The sequence below is a fragment of the Gymnoscopelus microlampas genome (genome assembly GCF_963454915.1).
Source record: "Gymnoscopelus microlampas genome assembly, chromosome: 23".
Classification (NCBI taxonomy): Eukaryota; Metazoa; Chordata; class Actinopteri; order Myctophiformes; family Myctophidae; genus Gymnoscopelus; species Gymnoscopelus microlampas.
The window spans coordinates 21,367,475-21,388,375 of NC_139960.1; the positions used below are offsets into that span (position 1 = coordinate 21,367,475).

The following is a 20,901-nucleotide window of genomic DNA, read 5'->3' on the forward strand; positions in this document are numbered from 1 at the left end:
GAAAAGCAAATGAATGTAGATTTTGATTATTACAAAACACACTAACGCCCTAAATATTTCGGCCATTTGAAAATAGCAGATCCACAAGCTCACAAGGCATCACCCTGTGAGCTTGTAGATCTGCTATTTTCAAAAGAGTTTTCATACATTCTGCACAATGAGTACTTTTACCTTTTGTACTTTAAGTATAAGCAAAGCGACGCATTGTGATCTTGTAGATCAGCTATTTCAAATAGGCTAAGTATGCATAGGGCTGAAGTGGTTAATGCATGTTTTGTAAAAATAATCCAAATCAAATCAAAGTTTTAAATAATTGTAGTGGAGTTAAAGTACAATATAGTTTCTGAGATGTAATGGAGTATAAAGTAAAATCATTGAAAATTGGAAACACTCCAGTAAAAGTAAAAGTAGCCTACCTCAAAATTATACATATTAGCCTACAGTACTTGAGTAAATGTACTTAGTTACTTTACACTGCTTACATATACACCCAGGCTGGGTCAATCAGAACCAGATGTGCCAATATGGTTCTGTTTCACAACAACCGGTTGCGTGACATCACATGACGATGCTGAGGGGGTGTGGGGTGTCACGTGGCACAACTTTAAATTGCTGAGCTTTAACCAGGGCTGGACAAACAAAGCCTAGCACAGTGTTCAGCATCAATAGATCTGTGTACCTGTGCAGCAGAACACACCAGAGGATGGACGCAGCATACAAGAAGATCAACGGAGACCATCAGCACCTGCATGATGCAGAGACAGAGGGGGGAAGGGTAAATATTTATTTATTTCTTTGCCAGACCTATTAATAAAATGTAGATATTGCAGCCTTGTGAAAAATGTATGCTTATTTTGTGGATATGCTGAATGAAGTCAAACTTAAGTTATTGACATTACCTTCATTGATATATATATATATATATATATATATATATATATATATATATATATATATATATATATATATATATATATATATATATATATATATATATATATATATATATATATATATATATATATATATATATATATATATATATATATATATATATATATATATAATTATAATATATATATAAATAAAACAATAAAAAGAGGGGGGGAAATGATCTTGATTGATTGATTGAATACTTTATTAACAGTTTGCAACTATGGCTTGTTTCCATTGGAGTCCTGTGTATTCAATTCAATTCAATTGAATTTATTCACCTGTGTGTTTAGATCATACTTTATTTTGTGAAATCAGAATAGCAACCATGATCATTGTGTTTGACACTTACTAGAATATTCTACATTGTCATCAGAAGACAAAAGCAGTGAAGTGTTAAAAAAGAAAGAAAATAAATCCTGGTAATTTAAATATAGATATTTTAATATATGTAATAAAAATGTATAAACAATATGGTGTGAAGTCATAATACTGACTATGGACAAGGATAATATTACCATGCCCTACACAAACTGCATGGGAGATCATATCTATGTAAACTTATATAAATTATTGTTTTCTTTTTCGATATGTTCCCAGATATTTGTGCATATTGGAGAAAGATCATTTTCTGTTCAATCACATTTTTGAAAGAAAAAAAATGAAACAAAACAATAAATAAATAAAAGCACTCATATGAAGGTGAGAGGTCATCAGGGGAGCTTAGAGACAAAAGGTTAAGGGTGCGAGGGCAACATGAATGTCATGGGTTCTAAATTCACACATTCCAACACAGTTACTTATGTGTGCGTGCACACACACATATCAACACACCGCAGATGCTCTGTGTGCGTGCACACACACACATCAACACACCGCAGATGATCAGTGTGTGCACACATGAGGACGCTGACATGCACATAAATAAACACACAGTCACAGGATCAAAGGTAGCGATCCAACAGGATCACTGCCAGAATGTCCTTGTTCTACACAGTAATATCCTGAGTGTGTAACTCTGAGAGCGCACAGAGTTACACTCAGGATTTTCCAGTGTTGTAACTAAGTTGATTTAAACCCCCCTTGGTTGATGGCCCAGGTCCAGTGATTTTTAAGGACTGTAGTCTCTTATTGACATACTGTATAGGGCAGGGGTCTTCAACAGGGGGTCCTGTTGGGCCTAAGGGCCTAGGGGGTCCGCAGAGATACTGCAGGGGGGGGGGCCGCCAAATGTTTGTGTGATAGGAACTTTTTTATTTATTTTTTACATTACTGAAAAAGATATATACATACAGCTCAGGACTACACTTTTAATAAACAGTGCATTATTGTGGACCTTCAGGGTATGAGCTGTTCTATTGAAAATACATACTTTGGCAGGGAGTCAACAAAATTTCATTGGCAGGGTACTGCATCCCCCCAACCCCCTGCTTGCTTGCTTGTTTTAGGTATTTTTTTGGGGGGGGAGTAGGAGTTACTGATCCCAGGGTGAGAGGACATTACTTTTATGCATTCACCCAGCAGCTGGCTGCTCAGTTAGCTTAGATGAGTGCTCAGGGGGAGCTGTTAGGGTTCAGTGTCATGCTCAGGCTAACTTTGAGACATAGACTGGGCGAGCCAAGGGTCAAAGTGACCCTCCAATTCCAAGAAGGCCTCTCTACCCACTCAGCTGTATATTTTTTTTGCAAAAAAGAAAACAAAGAAGCAGTGAGAAATCTAAAGTTTTGTGTACAACGTGTTCTAGCTAACTGCACTCACATCTGTTGTGTTCATGTGCTGCAGAAGAGAAGGGGCTCCATGTACCTGGAGGAGGAGACTGACACCAAGTCAGGAGTTCTGTCCTGCATCTTCTCCCTGAAAGAGGAGGTCGGAGCCCTGGCCAAGGCACTTAGGCTCTTTGAGGTACCCCCCGAGACAGACGCACGCACGCACGCACGCACGCACCCACCCACCCACACACACACACACACACACACACACACACACATTAAATCACCAAAACTGGCCATACCGCTTCACCGCCTCTTCCAAAATTTCTGTTATTTTCAGAGCTTTTATAAAAAAAAGAAAAGAAAATAAAGAAAGAAAAAAGTAAATTGTCATTCAATGAAGATTCTCACAACTCTTGTCTGGAGGAACTCAGGAACATATTTATCATTAGCCACTTGCTCAGTGCTAATGTCTTACATACGGGAAGTTCACTACCTGCCATTTGTCAGCAGCACCCTGCTGAAAGTGACAGCTAAGGCTTCTCATTGCCCCTCACCCCAAGACCATGCAAACTATGTAACGCATTGCATATGGCAGCCTGGTCTGGTTTAGTCTCAGGTGATATGCCACTGGGAATCCTTCTGGGATGGTCAAGGACTTGTAGCCAGACAGTGAATGAGCAAGCAAAGGTGCACTATGTTCTCTGTAGACCTGGGACCAGGATTGGAGGAATGGTAATTAAGAAGTAATAATACATTAATTCATTAGAAGCTTTACATGGATCAATGACAGTTTCTGAAAGTAGCACTGTATTTTGTTCTATTAAGACCTGAGGCGATTCTTTAAAAAAATCAGTTAAAATACAGGTAAAATACAGGGTTTTTTTTTAAATCGGGAAAAAAATGTTTTCACAATTTTTCAAAAATAGCAGATCTACAAGCTCGCTACGAGCTTGTAGATCTGCTATTTTTGAATAGCCAAAGAAATCTAAAGTGACACAGATGCGTTCCAGGTCTTAATGGGTTAACTACTTCTTCAACTCTTTAGCATATATTTTTATAATTATTAAATGAATAAATAATAATATATATTATAATTGAAAAAAGGTTTTCAGTAATGGTTACTTTACATTCACCTCCCAACATATTATTAATGTTGTAGCATCAACAACTTTTAATAACATTAACAAACATTTGGGAAAAATAGGTGATCGGTGATAGGTGAACATACAAGCTCACAAGGCTGTTGATTGGCTATTTTTGACAAAGATATTTGGTGTACAAATGCAGATTCGAACTTTGGTTGAGATCAAGGGACCCCACTTCTTTAACAGCTACAATCGGGAAAGCGATTGTAGCGAAAGAGAATAAGTACAGGCTGAAACTGTAAAACAGAGTTACTGTCTAAAGACAGTGGCAGATATGTGTTATATGGTAAAGATAATATATTCTTTAATGAAGACATGACATGTCCAGAGTCTGGGGTTTAAGTGGTTAACCACCAAGTAGTACAGTACATCAAAGTACTGTGTACATCATATGAAAGACAAAAAAGGAACAAAGGCTTTTCACATACATAATGTTTACAGACCATGACCATTCGCACAAGGTTTTACATACATTACTAGGGAATGACCCAGATAGCTGTAGAGACCTTTAAGTCCTAAAGACTAAAGTCAATTCAGAAGCAAAACATATTTGAGGAGATTTTAACATGCACAAGCCCATTTAACTATACCAGTGGTTTTCAAAGTGGGGTCCGGGGACCGCAAGGGGTCCTTAAAGGGGAGTTGCTATTCGAAAATAACCGATGTACAAGCTCACAAGAATTTTCGTCCGATATCAATACATATCAATTTGGGGGCCCTTCATATGAAAATGTTGACCCCTTTGTTTAAAGATTCATAACGCAGTGTGAGCTTGCGATTACATCCTTATCTTTCTTATGTATCTGTGGGCCACTTGCACAGACAGCAGGCGGCTGGCTCTTTGATTCTCTGGCACAGCCAGGTCTGCTATTCTGTGTGTATGATCAAACATTGGGCTGCATATCGCCAGTCATATCCCCCTGTGTTTCTGGCAGGGGAGTCATTGTCCATTTGTGATTTTGCCAAATTGCCAACAAAAAAGGCAGCCAGGGTACACAGTGTTTTCTTTTTTTGCATTGTTTTTTATTTACTTGACCTGACTACGTGCACCGCTGCATGCAGTCAACACTGGCATTTAGCCTTCAAAACAGCAGCGATATCAAAGTTCGAGTTTGATGTCCCTGCAAGGAACAGTGGAATTGTTACACATTTTGACAAACAAACAGAAAAACAAACATTCAGTCAAATGTAACAAGATGTTCAGGAAAGAATCTTTTTTTTTTTCTCTTCAACTTAGCAGTTATGAAACTTTTTTATGGGGGGGAGTTGAGATGTGGGAGGATGGCTTTAATCAATACCAAGTATCTAAATACTGCTCTCCAGTTGTGGTGGTAAACATCTCTGAACCTATGAGCTCTCTCTCCTCCGATCCACCCCCTGCTCCACCCCCGCCTCCTACCCCCTCTCTCTTTCTGCCCAGTCACGATCTGCTCCCCTCTCCCACATTACTATAAAACATATAATCTAGCCTCAAAACCCATTAGCACACCCCTCTCCCCCCCAAAGATTTATAGAGTATATAGCATAGATTTCTAGGCCCTATTCTCACACACACAGGACGATGATGTAGCCGACGATGCAACCGTTTCAGAACCAGAACCATGCAGGATCACATCGCAGGTTTGCAGGTGTAAAACAGTGTTGATTTTGACAGCAAATTTTTATTTTGTTTTAGTCATAGTCTTTATAGTCATATTTTAGTCATCTGAAATGTTTTACATTTTGTCTAGTTTTAGTCGACTAAATATCCTAAGATTATAGTCGACTAAATCTACAGTTGATTTAGTCCACTATAATGTATGTTGGCGGTGCCTTGATGGCGTCGTAATGGCTGATTTTACACTTGTTTGCATGCTGAAAATAGCCGATCTACAAGCTGAGCATGTAGATCTGCTGCTCAGAGCGCAACACCCGAGTGCAACCAAACATAAAATTACTTGTCTTTTAGTTCTACTGGATCTCTTCTCCACTAGTTCCCTCCCTGACATTTTAGTCAAGTTTTTATTTGTTGACGAAATTGTCAATATATTTAGTTTTAGTTTTAGTCGTCATAGCTTAGTTTTTATTTAGTTTTCGTCAGTGAAAAAAGGTAGTCATAGTTTTAGTCGACTAAATCAACTCTGGTGTAAAACAGTGGGTGAAATTCATGTTGTGTGCAAGCTCCGTCGTTTTTGTTGTTTCCAGAAAAGATGCATTTGGATTTGCATCCGATTTTGAATACCGGAATTGATGTGCAAAAACAGCTGAAGTGGTGGATTTGATCCTAGTTAGAAAGAATGCATAATCTAGGTGTTTATGATTCAAGGGGGTCATATAAGGTCACAGCCTAACATTCTATAACCACTATACAGTTCAGAGCCACTCTGGAGCTCAAGTGCATGTGATGTGGCAGTGTGGTCGTCATGTGAGGATTGGGTTCCTACCTTCTCTAAGCGTATCATGACCAGTGGTGGACAAAGTACTCAACTCTAGTACTTGAGTCAAAGTATAGATACTCCTGGTCAAATATTACTCAGTATTCAAAAGTACAAACACAGAGTGCATTTTTTTACTATCAATGCACTGCTGTACTGAAAAGAATAATTAATGATAATAATTCCCCCCAAAACAAATCAAAGATTTTCCAGAAAATAGTGAAAATAGCGGCTTTACAAGCTCACAACACAACGCATTGTGAGCTTGTAGATCTGCTAGTTTCACTATTTTCATATCAAGGGCCCCCAAATTGATATGTATTAGCCTCAGCCGAAATGTTTGCGTGTTGTGAGCTTGTCGATCGGTTATTTTCAAATAGCAACTCCCCCTTAAGGACCCTGATCGGTCCCCGGACCCCACTTTGAAAACCACTGGTATAGTTAAATGGGCTTCTGCACGTTAAAATCACCTCTAAATGTTTCGCTTCTGAATTTACTTTAGTCTTTAGGACTTAAAGTCTCTACAATAAACAGCATACCATCTGGGTCATTCCCTAGTAATGTATGTAAAACCTTGTGCAAATTTGTGATTATTTTAATAAATATTTTTGGTTGTTTTAACCAAACTTCATGGTAGAGTATCTCAATACAATATAACCAGTACATCTTCAGTGGGTTGAATGTTTCATAACCCAGCCAAGCGGGTATCCCCTTAGATGAGCGGGTTGATGTTTGATCTCCCATGCGGGAGATTCTTATCCCAGGTGTTGCAATTACCTCCCTACGTACGTACTAATAAACACTAAATATTATCAATTTTATGAGGAGAGTAAAATGCATCTTCTGTTCTAGAACTGAAAGCACCGTTATAACAGAGACCTCCGATGTTACTGTACAAGTTAGAAACTTTGCATGACTTCATCATCGGTCTTCTATTCCTTGTAGGTTTCAAAGCACCAGGTTTCTGCAGTTTTTATGATGATCGTGCTCTCTCATTCAAAGTACATTCAATGCCGAAATAGTGTAGCATTCACAGAAATGCAACAAAACTGCAAACTCACTGACACTGAACAGATAATAGCACAACACGTGATAGAATGGCAAAGCGATGCCAACTCTACTGTGGGTGGGGGGTGGGGGTGGGGCTTGGGGTACATTTAAATATATGGGGGTGAAAGCAGACCCAATGTGGCCCCCACAGAGCCATAGTTGGTGGAATGGGAACCAGATGGAGAAAAGCAAGGAAAGGGATGGAGTCTGCAGCCATCAGGCCCGCCTCTCTATTTGGCCTATGGTAGGGAGAGAATGCTGAACTCCCTCTCCCTCCCCAAAAGTTACATAAACAAAAACACATTTTTTATCATAATTAGTCATTAAAGATGACCATGCCTTTCTGGCACCAGTCAGCGCCTGTCAGCTAGCATGCACATGAAAAAAGCATGCACGTGTAAAACTGCAGAATCATGTCCAAAGCAAAGAAATCTGGAAAACATCCCCACGGTTTTGTGTTCATGTTCCTGAATGAGAAATACGTAAATGTTGACAGGATGATTTATTTGGAAGTTTTGCAGATATTCGCTAAACCGCTCCAAGATGTTCTGAATCCCTTTACAGTACAAGTATATTCTGGCTGACCCGCACCATCAATTAACTGAGAGAGCGTTCTAGCAGCTCTGACCCCAGGGCATGGTGGCCTCCACATCGTCTGCCAGTGCTTAAATAAGCATACATCGTCCTCTAGTGGTCAAACAAAGACAATTCTTATATTGCTGATCTTCCAACAACTGAAAGTGTTTTTTTTACAAAATAGATTATTTTTTAAATGCTTGAAATGTTTTCAATCAGTGGTGGACCACTATATGTAAATGGATTATACAGATAAAATGCTGATTCACATTCTAAATAAAACAAATGTGTTTTATATCTCTCTACATATAGCTATAATACAGATTTGTTGATATTATTTCCCTTTTGGGATAATAATAAAGACTAGATTAGAGCAGTGGTTCTCAACCTTTTCAGGCCGTGACCCCCCCAAAAAAATCATATTTGAACTGGGGACCCCCCACCCTGACAAGCACTTGGAATGTATAGGAGTTGAGGCATTTAGTTTGACTCGGTTCCACAGATAAATAATGTGAAAATAGCCGATCTACGAGCTCACAACGCCTCGCAACGCAAGGCGTTGTGAGCTTGTAGATCGTCTATTTTCAAAAAATTCGCCTCTTTCTTTATTATTTAATTATTTGACAATTTGGCCAATGTTTGACCAGTTTTTATAGTATACCGGTAGTTTGTTGATTACTTTTGATGCACTAATGGTCTTTTTCTTTTTTTTTGGTATTAAAAAGTCTTAAAAGTCCTTAAATTGTCACGTCATCTGGGGACCCCCCCCCAAAAAAAAACATGTGGGAACCGACCCACAGGTTGAGAACCACTGGATCAGAGGAACACCCCCCAGAGCTATGACTTACAGTGCTGTCATCTTGTCTTGTTTTGTGGATTTCAGGAGAAGGGCGTCAACTTGACGCACATCGAGTCCCGTCAATCACGGAAGAACAAAGAGGAGTTTGAGTTCTTCATCAGCCTGGACTCCAACTGCTCCGGGGTTCTGGATGATGTCATCAATGGCCTGCGCACACAAATCACTGGGACTGTACATGAGCTCACACGCAACAAACAGAAGGACACAGGTGCGTGTGTGTGAGTGTGTCTGTGTATAAGAATCAGTGGTGGACGAAGTACTCACATGTTTTACTTAAGTAAAAGTATAAATACCACAATGTAGAAATACTCTGTTACAAGAAAAGGTCCTGTATGGAAAATTTACTTGAGTAAAAGTATAAAAGTATTGGCATCAAAATGTACTTAAAGTACCAAAATTAAAAGTACTCATTATGTAGAATGTCCCATTTCACAATGTTCAAAATGTATAAAAATCTTTAGAAAAGCGACGCATGAGCTTGTAGACCGGCTATTTTCAAATAGCCAAAGTATAGGGATGAATTGGTTAATGCATGTTTTGTAATAATAATAAAGATCTACAAAGTAACTAGAAACTAAAGTTTTCAAATAATTGCAGTGGAGTAAAAGTACAATATTTGCCTCTGAGATGTAGTGGAGTAGAAGTAAAAGTACTGAAAATTGGAAATACTCCAGTAAAGTAAAAAATACCCCAAAACTGTACAGTACTTGAGTAAATTTTACTTTCCACCACTGATAAGAATGCCTAAAATGGCTTATTACACAAATGTTTGAGGATCATCTCAAAATTGGTGAAATGTGAAATATTTTGTATTGTTTCATTTAAGATTCTAAGTCATTGCAAACATTTGTAGGTGTTGATACTGTATAGCCCATTGTAGTGGGGCGGTTAGTGACACGATTGTTCACTTTGTGATACAAGCGCCAAATTTTCCACAAAGTTTCTTCTGGACCTACTTTTTCACAAAAGCCCGTTAGCCACCCAAAAAAAAACAATATGGCTGCCATTTTCCAAAATGGCTGCAGGCGAAAGACATGCTATGTGGTTTTTGACCTGGATTGTGATTGGATAATCCAAATGTTTTCTGAGGGTGTACTGTAAAAAGGTTGCGCAGAATGCGCACCACTGAGCTAAGGGACTTAACGGGACACAGGTGGAGAAATAAAACTAATCACAAGGTAACGAGACAAGACAGGAAACGTTACAACAAAATAAAACAAACACAACAGTAAAGTAAAAACTAAGTAACCACTTAAAACAGGACAAACCAACACATTACAAAACAGTACTGCACTGTTATTGTGCAGCACTGTACTTTACTCTACTCTACTGTACTGTTCTGTTATTGTACAGCACTGTACTGTATTGCTATTGTACAGCACAGTACTGTACTGTGCTGTACTGTATTGTTATTGAACAGCACTGTACTGTACTGTATTGTTGTTGGTTACCAGTTCACGATTTAGTGAAGAATCTAGGCCCTGAAAAATCCATTGGCATCCTTTTCTTTCACGCTTTCACTGGATGTGATGTCGTGTCAGCCTTTCGTGGGAAAAGGCAAAAAGACAGAAACCCGGTAAGTGTGGCCTGAAGTGTCTCATGTCTTCCAGAAGCACTGGTGATGGGATTGATGATGCAAATTTTACCTGTTTGCATGGAAGCAGAGGTCCTATGATGCCATTCCACCTACAAGGGCATCTCTTGCACATCATGTGAAGCATGCCACTTATCAAGTTGCCCGTGTCTGAGGCCAGGCAACTGTATGTCAAATGCATACAGAGAGCCCTGCAGCTGGGGATGGCGAGCAGAGGATGACATTTGGCAAGTAGCGTGGATGACACTCTACCAAATGCCGGTGCAAGACCGAATGTCGTGGTAGATGCAAGTGCTACCGCTTTGGCCTTCAGTGCACACAGCTGAGTGCCTGCAAATGTGACGAATAGAACAATTTGTGATCCAGACATGGGGGGGGGGTAAAAAAATAAAATAATCAAAATCCAATCACAATCCAGGTCAGAATACACATAAAATGTCTTTCCCCAGCAGCCACTTTGGAAAGTGACAGCCATATAATTTTTTTGGGGGCGTGGCTAACGGGGGTAGGGGGCAGTCAAAACTATATTCTGATGCCAAAATAATCAAAATTGGATAATCCAATCACAATCCAGGTCAAAATACACATAAAATGCCTTTTGCCTGAAGCCATTTTGGAAAATGGCAGCCATATTGTTTTCTTTTTCGCGTAGCTAACGGGGGAGGGGGCGGGGGGGAGTCAAAACTATATGTTGATACCAAAATAATCAAAATCCAATCACAATCCAGGTCAAAATACACATAAAAGTCTTTCGCCAGCAGCCATTTTGGAAAATGACAGCCATATTGTTTTTTTTTGTGTGGCCAACGGAATTTTCTGCAAAAGTAGGTCCTAGGCATTGTTCATGCCAAATTTGGCGCTTGTATCACAAAGTGAACTATTGTAACATAAAAATGGACTTAAGGGCCCGCACTATTGCCTGATGGCTCTGGCCACAAAATTGGAAAATGTTTCATGCTGATTCGTTGATATATAAATAATTAACTAACTAACTATATGTAATTATTATTATTTTATTTTATGAAAAAAACCCTGCTTCTAGATTATATTCTATTGTAATTAATAGAATGATAACTAAGAAGATAATTGACCATTGCAGCCATACCACAGGGCCTGATGAAGATGGTGGTTGGTCAGTGGGACCAACAATCTTCAATCATGACATGCTTGTTCATTCTATTAAAAACATGTTTCTAGAATTATGATTCAAATTATTGATATTGGTCACAACATTCATTGTCTTGCAGGCCCAAGTGGCCAGTGCCCATTTTTTATATCCGTTTAACCCCCGCTGTAACAAATATGGGAGACAGTTAATTCATCAAATGAACTGAATGTTTGGTGTTTTATGATTTTGCCCAGCCAGACAGCGTAATGGACAGCCAGCGTCGCCGCTGAGACTGATGGTCTGGCCAGACCCTTTATTAGTTGTTTCCAGAATGACATTAGTTTAGTTACTGAGGACCAACAGGCCTGTCAGGAACAGAGGAACCCTGTGTCCCAGTTCCGCCCCCTGCAGAACAGCCCCCTCACTGTGACAGACTTAGACTGGTGGAGAGACACTACCAAGGTCATGGCCAGCTGAGACAGACAGGGCCACCAAGGAACGTCCTTTGACCTCAGTGTTGCCAATGTGGTCTTGCCGTCAGGGTCAAGTGGACGAGGAGATATTTATGTCCTGTTATGGAGATGGCCTGTTTGTGGAGGGGCATATTGTTCCCTCAGGCCTCAGGCTGGACCACACGGCTCAAATGTAGATGAATGATCGCACCCCAGCGTTTTTGAGCGTCATAAATCCACATGAGGGAACAGATGACCCCAACTCACTGTTCTGCTCACTGTCAAAATGTCTCATCTTCCTCTCCGGGCACAAAGGCCCCTGTAGGCAAACCCCCACGAGATGATCCACATCAATATTAATTTGTACTATACTTGTTTCCATTAGTGTTGAATTATTACTGTACGTTAACACAAAGAAGTCAAGGGGCACCACGGCAGAGATAATTGGACAACCAAACAAATCAATTACATTTTTTTTAAGGTTGCATCCATATTAAAGTCAATCTTTTATTAATACATCTCAAACCCCATCTACTCAGTTAAATCCTCATACATTTGTAACTCCAAGAGTGAACAAATGTACACTCTCTCAGAGTTAAATTAACACTCAGGATTTTACTGTGTACTCTATACAGTAGGTTATACTGTATATATATATATATATATATATATATATATATATATATATATATATATATATATATATATATATATATATATATATATATATATATATATATATATATATATATATGTTACATTACATATACTTATTTTAATTTCTCACATTGATAAACTGTGCCACTAGTGTCACTCACTCTTTATAAGCAATGTTATTGTTGCTGGTAATTATACTGGGGGGTTGGACAGTTTTTGTAGATTACACTTATTTTAATGAATACATTTAGTTATTTTAACCAGTTTGTATGGTACAGCATGTTGATATAATGTAACTAGCATCTGCAGTGGTCGGTGTTGCATACACCTACTGGTTGACAAGTAGTATGGCCTGAAGCTCATAAGTTCAATATCACCCCCGGGCAAGTGGGTATTGCCCTGGATGAGCGGTATAGAAATTTGGTCTCATGCAAAAGGCCCAGGTTGAATCCTGCGTAGGACGTGCAGCTTTGAGATGGATTTATGTTCTACTCATCTGAAGTTGATTTACCTGATCGAAGAGAAGCTTATTTAAAAAAATAAATAATAATAAGTTAATGAGGAAATGCTGACATGATTTATTGTTTGCTCCTCAGTGCCGTGGTTTCCCAACGACATCCAGGATCTGGATCGCTTTGCCAACCAGATTCTGAGTTATGGCTCCGAGCTGGACTCTGATCACCCGGTAAGGACACTCACCCCTCACTGTCTGTTTGTGGTGACCCTTATGTTCATATAACACAGAGAGTTTCCAAATGTAACCAAATGGACCCGGCTGGGCTAGGGCTACCAGTGTTGATTTCGACGACTAAAACTATGACGAAAAATATTTGTCGACTACCTTTTTTCACTGACGAAAACTAAATAAAAACTAAATAAAACTAAGCTTTGATGACTGAAACTAAGACTAAATATATTGACAATTTCGTCAACAAATAAAAACTAGACTAAAATGTTAGTGAGAGACTAGTGGAGAAGAGATCCAGTAGAACTAAGATTTTTTTTTAAATATTTGGTTGCACTCGGGTGTTTGCGCTCTTAAAATAGCAGATCTACAAGCTCACAACGCGTTCACAACGTGTCACGCTGCGACGCGTTGTGAGCTTGTAGATCGGCTATTTTCAGCATGCAACCAAGTGTAAAATCAGCCATTACGACGCCATCAAGGCACCGACAAAATACATTTTAGCCGACTAAATCAACTGTAGATTTAGTCGACTATAATCTTATGATATTTAGTCGACTAAAACTAGACAAAAACTAAAACATTTCAGATGACAAAAAATGACTAAAACTAAATGGAATTTTATTCAAAAGACTGACTAAAACTAAATCTAAATTTGCTGACAAAATCAACACTGTGGGCTACAAATGGATAAATGAGCACTGAGGATTTTACCGTGAGTCATCCTGCCCCTTGTGTGTCGTGTGTGTGTGTGTGTGTGTGTGTGTGTGTGTGTGTGTGTGTGTGTGTGTGTGTGTGTGTGTGTGTTTGGCTGTATTCACGTGTTTTCTTTTGAGTCCACTCACACATGAAAGACCTGTGGAGATGACAAGGTCCACTCTGCCTATCAATCCATTCTAATGGAAACGATATCCAGGCCCACAAATTGCTTTAAATGAGCCCCTATAATTATAGATAATTGCTCTCTTTTGCCACCGCCATTAAAGCAAAATGTATTCATCATAAACCCGGGAAAAACACTCTACAAAGGCTTCATTTGAATATGTATTTGGGTGCTGTTATTAAAGAGGGAGAGCATAATGCTGTTATGGGGGTTTAGCCTCAGCAGAGGTCGTCCACTCTTTGATTTACTTATGAGCAACTAAATACTGGTCATAAGATCTAACATGGCTTTCTTTTGTGTTTGTGCTCAGGGCTTCATAGATCCAGTGTACAGAGCCCGCAGGAAGGAGTTCGCTGACATCGCCTACCACTACAGACAGTAATTCCCCTTTTAGATGTCTCATCCTCAGAGTTAATTTAACTTTCCTTTTTTTTTTTCTTAAATTTTTATCCCTCGATTTTGCAACCCCATTTTTTTTCACCCAGTGCCAATTGTCTAAGTAATCCTGGGCGCTACACTCCCTCTGCCAGCCTAGGGAGAGCCCAGAGCCGAGCTAACAAGCCTTCTTATCACCCGACAGGGGGGAGTTTCCCCGGTTGGACGTAGCGCGCGGAAGGAACACGTTATTCCAACCAGTTCCTTTCCCCTCCATCAGGCTTACCAGTATTACTGCTTATTTTTGTGAGGGTACCTACCCTAGGGTTAGTTGAGTTAATTTAGCTTTCAACTGTAATTAAACTTTAACTTTCTCACATGGCACTGTATTTATTTGAAGGCCACAGGGGCCATTCGTAGCCCATTTGTAGCCCAGTGGCCTGAAACGTTTGAAACCTTTTTGTTATGGTACTGTACCGTGTGAGAATGTGTGCCGGTTCTTCACTTCTGATTCTTTCCACACTTTGCCTTCTATTGAAATCTAGTGCAAACTAAATGGGGGACAAATTATAGGGGTGCAGTGGTTGATTTGAAGGCCCCCTGTTAGGAGCGTAATTCAGATGTATTATTCATGACACTCGAAGATAAACTAAAGAAAACAACCTAAGAACCTAAGAAACTGTTTAAACAGGCGACACTCTTACACAAGGGCCCTGGCAACTTTCCCCATAGGAGTCTACAGCTTTCCACTTCAAGTTCAACTGATTCAATGCCCCTGCAGCCTCCATATTATATGGAGTGGATCCTACCGCATGGCAAGAAATCAATTAACAGTCAATTAACACAGCTACACGTTCCCATAGCCTATGACTGATATAAACATTTAAATGGATGTTGTACAACATAATATACGTCATATTTTGCACACCACTATATTAAAGACCAAAAAAATAATATTGCTCTTGAATACAGACAGACAAACACCCCTCCTCCTCTACAGTACTTAGCACCCTCTAATCTATTGAGGAGTGCCAGCACTGCAGAGGAGAGACAGGTGAGGTGACCAACAATCAATTGCCTTCCCACAGTTCCAATAAACAAACATTTAAAACCTTTGCAGTCCTTGTGATGAAATGCAGTCGGAATATTTAAGAAACATGCAAGTCACTGGAGGTGTAATTGGTGATTGGACGTAGCTGGGTGGTGTGTGTGTATGTGTGTGCAATGTCCTCTCTCTGTGTGTGTGTGTGTGTGTGTGTGTGTGTGTGTGTGTGTGTGTGTGTGTGTGTGTGTGTGTGTGTGTGTGTGTGTGTGTGTGTGTGTGTAGGGCACGGGCTGCCCCGTGACAGTTATTATATTTATATATTTCGACACTTGGTCAGGTGCCTTTGGCATCCGTTGCAAGCTGACGGATGCAAGCTGACGAGTAGCAGAAATACATTAAAAATATGTGTTATTAAACATTGCCCGTGTTGTTTCTAACTCTCCGTCTTTGTCCTAGTGGCCAGGCTGTTCCCTCGGTTGAGTACACAGAAGAAGAGAAGGTCACATGGGGCACTGTGTTCAAGGAGCTGAAAACTCTGTACCCGACACACGCCTGCCGTGAACACAACCGCGTGTTCCCTCTGCTGGAGCAGTACTGTGGCTACAGACAGGACAACATTCCCCAGTTGGAGGACATCTCACGCTTTCTGCAGTGTAAGCCAGTGGTTCCCAAACTTTTTAATTTCAAGGACCCCTAGTTTGGTATGCATTAGGCCACGGACCCCCACAACTCTGAGAGTGTATAGATTGAACCAAATGGACATTTGTTTACCAAATATCAATCATTTAGCTGGGGACCCCCTGGAATACCCTCAAGGACCCCTGGAGTTCCCCAGACCCCACATTGTAAACACTGGTGTAAGCAAAAAAAGGGGGGGTATACATAACGATCTGTGAATGAGATCTAGATAATGGTCACATCCTCCATTCCATTTTTTGATGTAAAGAGGGAGGGGTGCCCTCTGTATACCAGTGAATGTGGGAAGCAAGGCTTGTCTAAATGCCCTACTTCCTATCCCTTGTTGCCCTAGCTACTTCCTACCCCGTCCACAATGCACCACACAAGACACACTCACCTTCTTTCTCCGTCCCCTCCTTTGATTGCAGCGTGCACAGGCTTCCGGCTGCGCCCTGTGGCTGGCCTACTGTCTTCCCGGGACTTCCTGGCTGGGCTAGCCTTCCGTGTCTTCCATTCCACACAGTACATCCGCCACGGATCCAAGCCCATGTACACACCCGAGCCGTGAGTTTCATGTCTCGTGTCGGTCTGTGGAGCAAAAAAAAAAGATAAACACGTAAGGTGAGTGACTATGAGGAGACTGAATTAACTCATTGATGCTCTGTTCACTTGCAGGGATATTTGCCATGAACTCCTGGGACACGTTCCTCTGTTTGCTGACCCCAGCTTTGCCCAGTTCTCACAGGTAATTGAAGTTCTACAGTACTAGACTCAAGAGTTTTGCAATGTCTGCTAATCTACAAAACGGTATCATAATCATGCTATACTATATTTATTACACAGCTTTGTTGAATTCTCCTTTCTAATTGGTCGATCAATTCATCCTGAAGTCTGTCATTTCCTGATAACATACAGCTACTCTGTCTCTCTACATCGTTTTTAAATCAAGATTTGGTTGCATATTGTTGTATATAATATGCGATTATATAATGCCATTATTTGAAAATAAACACCTTCATCCCGAATATTAATCTTGTTGAAGCAAGCTTTATGTTTACATGCTCTCTATTGGTTAAGTGTGATGTTAACATGCTTTCTCAGTACACCGCTGCAGGTATATATACCTCTTATGTGATATTCTGTGTCCATGCTCTGTTCCATATAGGAAATTGGTCTAGCTTCCCTTGGTGCACCTGATGAGTACATTGAGAAACTGGCAACTGTAAGTAACGTCATGTGCAAGAAAGTCAACAAATATTACAGCCAAGTCAATAGAATATAGCCACATATTAGATATTTAGGTAATACATAACCATATACTTGGGCATAATTAGCTATTAGTGTTGTCCTGTAGACTAAATGTATTGATTAAATTCAATAAATTATCCGTACTGATGACATTGATTAGAACAGCCTGATGAGTATATACTTATACTATAACCACTTAAACCCTAAAGTACATCGTCTCTGTCGGGTGGAAAACTCATTATGTCCAGAATAGCAAAAGTAGCAGATCTACAAACTTGTTGCTACTTTTGATACTTTTGTGTGACGCTGTAGTATGATCAAGTAAGGCAAGGTGTGGTTACGCTGTGTAGTCGACATGGGTGCTGGTTCGATGCATAAATCAAGTTGTGATTGATCCTCACATCATCTTCCTTTAGGTCTACTGGTTCACTGTGGAGTTTGGCCTGTGTAAGCAGGGCTCTGAGATCAAGGCCTATGGTGCTGGACTGCTGTCATCATTTGGAGAGCTGCAGGTGAGATCGCCGTGTTTATATTAGTCACCATAGTCGCACGTTCGCTGAAACCATGTATTCCATAAAGGAAGAGCGATATATACTGGTATTGGGCCACTTTTTGTCTATGCATTCGGTGTCAGTACTTCTTGCCTCTTGTAGACCTCACAGCAGTGTTTATTTTGACAGCAAATTTTGATTTAGTTTTAGTCATAGTTTTTTGAATAACATTCCATTTAGTCTTAGTCATATTTTAGTCATCTGAAATGTTTTAGATTTTGTCTAGTTTTAGTCGACTAAATATCCTAAGATTATAGTCGACTAAATCTACAGTTGATTTAGTCGACTAAAATGTACTTTGGCGTTGCCTTGATGGCGTCGTAATGCCTGATTTTACGCCTGTTTGCATGCTGAAAATAGCTGATCTACAATCTGTTGTGAGCTTGTAGATCTGCTATTTTCAGAGCGCAACACCCGAGCGCAACCAAACATAAAATGACTTGTAGTTGTGTCTTTTTGTTCTACTAGATCTCTCACTAACATTTTAGTCTAGTTTTTAGTTGTTGGCGAAATTGTCAATATATTTAGTCATAGTTTTAGTCGTCATAGCTTAGTTTTTATTTTGTTTTCGTCAGTGAAAAAAGGTAGTCGACGAACTATTCGTCATAGTTTTAGTCGACGAAATCACTGCCTCACAGATTTGCCTAGTTGCACAAATTAATGCTCAATTTATGCGCTGTCGTACAACGGTTTTGGGCACCGAAGATAGCCGACCTACAAGATCAGAACTTGTGAGCTTGTAATGTACATCGGCTATTTTCGGGACGCCAGTGACGCCACGCCGTCGTATGACGAAGTAGAAATGGGGCTATAGTTGCTCATCATGCATGGGTGTCAGACAGGCAGTGGGTTAGTGGTTCACCCTGGATGTGAAGTGTGTCACTGGGCGGGGAGACTCAGCGACTGGCTCAGCATGCCTGGTGGAGAGAGTAGGTCAGCGGTTCACACAGGGTAGACGACATGCACTCATATCTCACTAATGTCAAGAGTTACATCAGACACTGATGTCAGCTGAGGATGTACGCTCCGCCGGGCCACATCAGCAGTGCTGTCTCATGCTGAGCACTCGCACTGCACTTCCTGTTTACTGTCGGGCCTGATGGGAGCGCAGAATTTAATTGAGAACAAATTTACATTACATTTTATAATTACAGTAAGAAAGGTTTTGTTTAGTTACTTTTCTGTGTTTTCCAGTATTGCCTGACAGACAAGCCAACAATCCTACCCTTTGACCCCGAGAAGACCAGCCTCCAGAAATATCCAATCACAGAGTTCCAGCCTGTTTACTTTGTTGCAGAGTCCTTTGAGGACGCCAAAGAGAAAGTCAGGTAGCCTACACACAAGCATGTGCTCTTTTTTTTTTTTATTCATATGAAATCAGTCTTCTGGCACTTCTACAAACTCGCGAGGTGTTGCAACCCGACACATTGCGAGTTATTTTTTCCGCTATTTGTCGTAAGTACTGTATGTAGAGCTTAAGTGATTAATTAATAACTAAAGCAAACATCTCGATTACATATTAACACATTCATGTCACTCTCTCTCTACAGGAAATTTGCAGCCACCATCCCCAGACCATTCACTGTTCGTTACAACCCATACACCCAAAGCATTGAAGTCCTGGATAACACCCAACAGCTTAGAAACCTGGCTGACAGCATTAACAGTATGTGCCACGTTCAGCCATGCATGCATGTACATGTGCTGTATTTCTTTACTGTTAACTTTAGTAACCACTATGACAATGGTCAGGTTGATGTGGGAAAAGTACAGTTAGATGAATCTACATGTGTCCGACATCTACAGTGTCCAGAGAGCAGTTAGGGGTTAAGTGTCTAGCCTCAGTCAGATAATCAGGCTAGGGTGGGACACCTGATTGGTTGACAAGTACAGAAGTACAACATCTCCGCTCCCCTGCCTGAAGCTCATAAGTGCAACATCTCCGCTCCCCTGGCCAAGCAGGGAGTCCTGTCTTGGAAGAACTTTGGTAGACATTTGGTCTCATGTGGAACCCGGGTAGGACATAAAAGTAGGACATACATATAATGAATTGCAGCTGTAAATATATTTTTAGTGTCTTCCATCTATTAGTGCACCTCCCCTTTGAAACATGTCTTTGTGCTTTATTTCAGGTGAGATGGGAATTTTGTGCAATGCCCTGCGGAAACTGGAGTAAGCCAGAGTGGACATGGTCTTTGAGCTGATGCGCACATACAGAATCTCTCATTTCTTTGATAGAAACTGTCATTTGTTAATGAGGTTGTTGCCCTCATCAAGATATTAGCAGGCATATCGATTACTTTCCTTTGTATGGTACATTTAAAACAATTATGCAAGACAAATAATGACAATACAGTATGGCTGTAATCCCAAATGTAGTATGTTGTTGTCTATACACACTATGGCAAAATTATTATTCAAAAATAATAACCACTGTTTGTTTTCCGCTAATAGCTAAAATTGTCTTATATATCTTATTGTAAATATTACTCTATCATTTTTTTCTTCATAATGTGTATGATTTTTGTTAATCAGTAGAAACAAATAATCAGCAATTTTAGTAAAGCAATTTTAAGTTTAGCAGCTCATTGATAGTGCTATCGGCTACATCAGCTAATGGTTAAAAGAATATGCTCATTTGCTTCAATGGGTAACATGAGGCAACAGAAGTAGGCTACATGTAAAATCCATGGGTGTTAATTTAACTCTGAGAGAGTACTATTAAATGGAACCAAATGGACCGCCAATGTACTGTCTCAGAGCAACATTAACACTGAGGATTTTACTTTTAGTTGGACAATTTTCTAGGGCTTTGGTGTATGAGTGAGGTTGTTTCCCTTTAGTCTGCATTGCAATACCACTTAGCTAAATGAAATGTTTTGTATGCATGAACTGTTTTGTAATTGATGTGACAAATAAATACCATTACTGTTGTA

The 20,901-nt window shown here is 40.0% G+C and overlaps 1 protein-coding gene across 3 annotated transcripts; it reads left to right on the forward strand.

The window, feature by feature from the left end:
- Window positions 1–643: 643 nt before the first annotated feature.
- pah (phenylalanine hydroxylase) lies at window positions 644–20,901 on the forward strand. 3 transcript variants are annotated; one of them, XM_084049996.1, is made up of 13 exons: window positions 644–775; window positions 2,716–2,835; window positions 8,714–8,897; window positions 13,097–13,185; window positions 14,379–14,446; window positions 15,945–16,141; window positions 16,595–16,730; window positions 16,842–16,911; window positions 17,332–17,388; window positions 17,831–17,926; window positions 19,160–19,293; window positions 19,516–19,631; window positions 20,098–20,901. In XM_084049996.1, exons 1-13 carry the CDS (start codon window positions 704–706, stop codon window positions 20,139–20,141), a joined length of 1,383 nt encoding a protein of 460 aa, XP_083906122.1. In that variant the 5' UTR covers window positions 644–703; the 3' UTR covers window positions 20,142–20,901. The 3 variants fall into 3 exon arrangements, with proteins under 3 accessions (XP_083906122.1, XP_083906123.1, XP_083906124.1); XM_084049997.1 differs by having other exon boundaries at window positions 661–775; window positions 2,719–2,835; XM_084049998.1 differs by lacking the exon at window positions 2,716–2,835 and having other exon boundaries at window positions 680–775.